Raw genomic sequence first — 1,032 nt, forward strand, 5'->3', positions numbered from 1 at the left:
GGTGCGGGCAGTTCCCGCCCCAGCACAGCAGCACTCGGGCCCCACTGTGACAAACCCCGGGGACTGCAGGGGTTCGCTCAGTCGTGGCCCCACGTCACCACCTTCTACCTCAATCCCACCTCTCCCCTCACCAGGGGTCAGTTCACTTTCAAAACCCTGCAGGAGGAGTTTTGGAAAAAGAAGTCCTATTCGAGTCCCCCCCACAGCGTTTTTTCCCTCCTCACCCCGGGGCAGCCTGGGTGCTGCTCGGTGCCCCCCAACAGCACCAGCACCAGTTTCTCCCTGGCGCCAACAGACAAGGGAACAGTCTCCCGCAGGCGGAACAGAGGCTGGTTAACACTGCCCACACAAGGCATTCATAAAAAAAAACATGCACTCGCTGTTCAGCCTGCTCTCTTCTGCCCAGGAAGGCACAGGGACGGATGGTGCCATCACACACCAACACACACACCCCAGCCGAACCCCTCTCTGGGGCCAGGCAGCTGCACAATCCCCCAGCCATGCTCCAGAGACATCCACAGGGCAGATTCCCACCCCAGAGCCTCCAGGCTGGACAAGAACTGCTCTTGCCCTGGCTCTGTGACCTCCCAGGGCCAGGAGAGCACCTGCTCTGTGAGGGAACACCCCAGTAACAACCCCTCTTTCACCCACAGACACTCCAGGGGTGCCTGAAGGAGCCTGCAGCCTCACCTCCTTCTTCCTCCTCTTGACTTTCGCAGCTTTGCCATCTTTCAGCTTCTTGGATTTCTTTTTTTTCTGCACGACCACTTGCTCCTCTGCAAAAAACTCCTCCAGGCATTCCAGCACCCCGTCATCCTCTTCCGGGGACAAAAGGGCCAGCTCAGGGTCAGGCCGGGGGGCTGCACAGGCACACAGGACACCGGGCTTACCTTCAGCCTCCGGGAGGAGCACGCCCGAGCAGCAGCTGCGGGACACGGGGCTCTGTGGCCTCTCCTGGAGACCCTGGCACCAGCACCTGCCCCTCCGCTGCCCTCGGGGGGCCCTGCCAGGCTCCTGCCCCTGCTCACACGC

At 61.6% G+C, this 1,032-nt stretch overlaps 1 protein-coding gene across 1 annotated transcript in view; it reads right to left on the bottom strand.

Annotated features, from left to right (window-relative positions):
- CHD5 (chromodomain helicase DNA binding protein 5) overlaps positions 1-852 on the bottom strand; it is a gene marked incomplete at its 5' end in the record, with an annotated part of 23,182 nt that extends 22,330 nt beyond the window's left edge. Inside the window, 1 exon segment of the mRNA XM_010005297.1 lies at positions 691-852. Coding sequence (XP_010003599.1) covers positions 691-852 — 162 coding nt within the window.
- Between the last annotated feature and the right edge of the window lie 180 nt (positions 853-1,032).

This window comes from Chaetura pelagica, unplaced genomic scaffold (genome assembly GCF_000747805.2).
Source record: "Chaetura pelagica isolate M959 unplaced genomic scaffold, ChaPel_1.0 scaffold159, whole genome shotgun sequence".
NCBI classification, from domain to species: Eukaryota; Metazoa; Chordata; class Aves; order Apodiformes; family Apodidae; genus Chaetura; species Chaetura pelagica.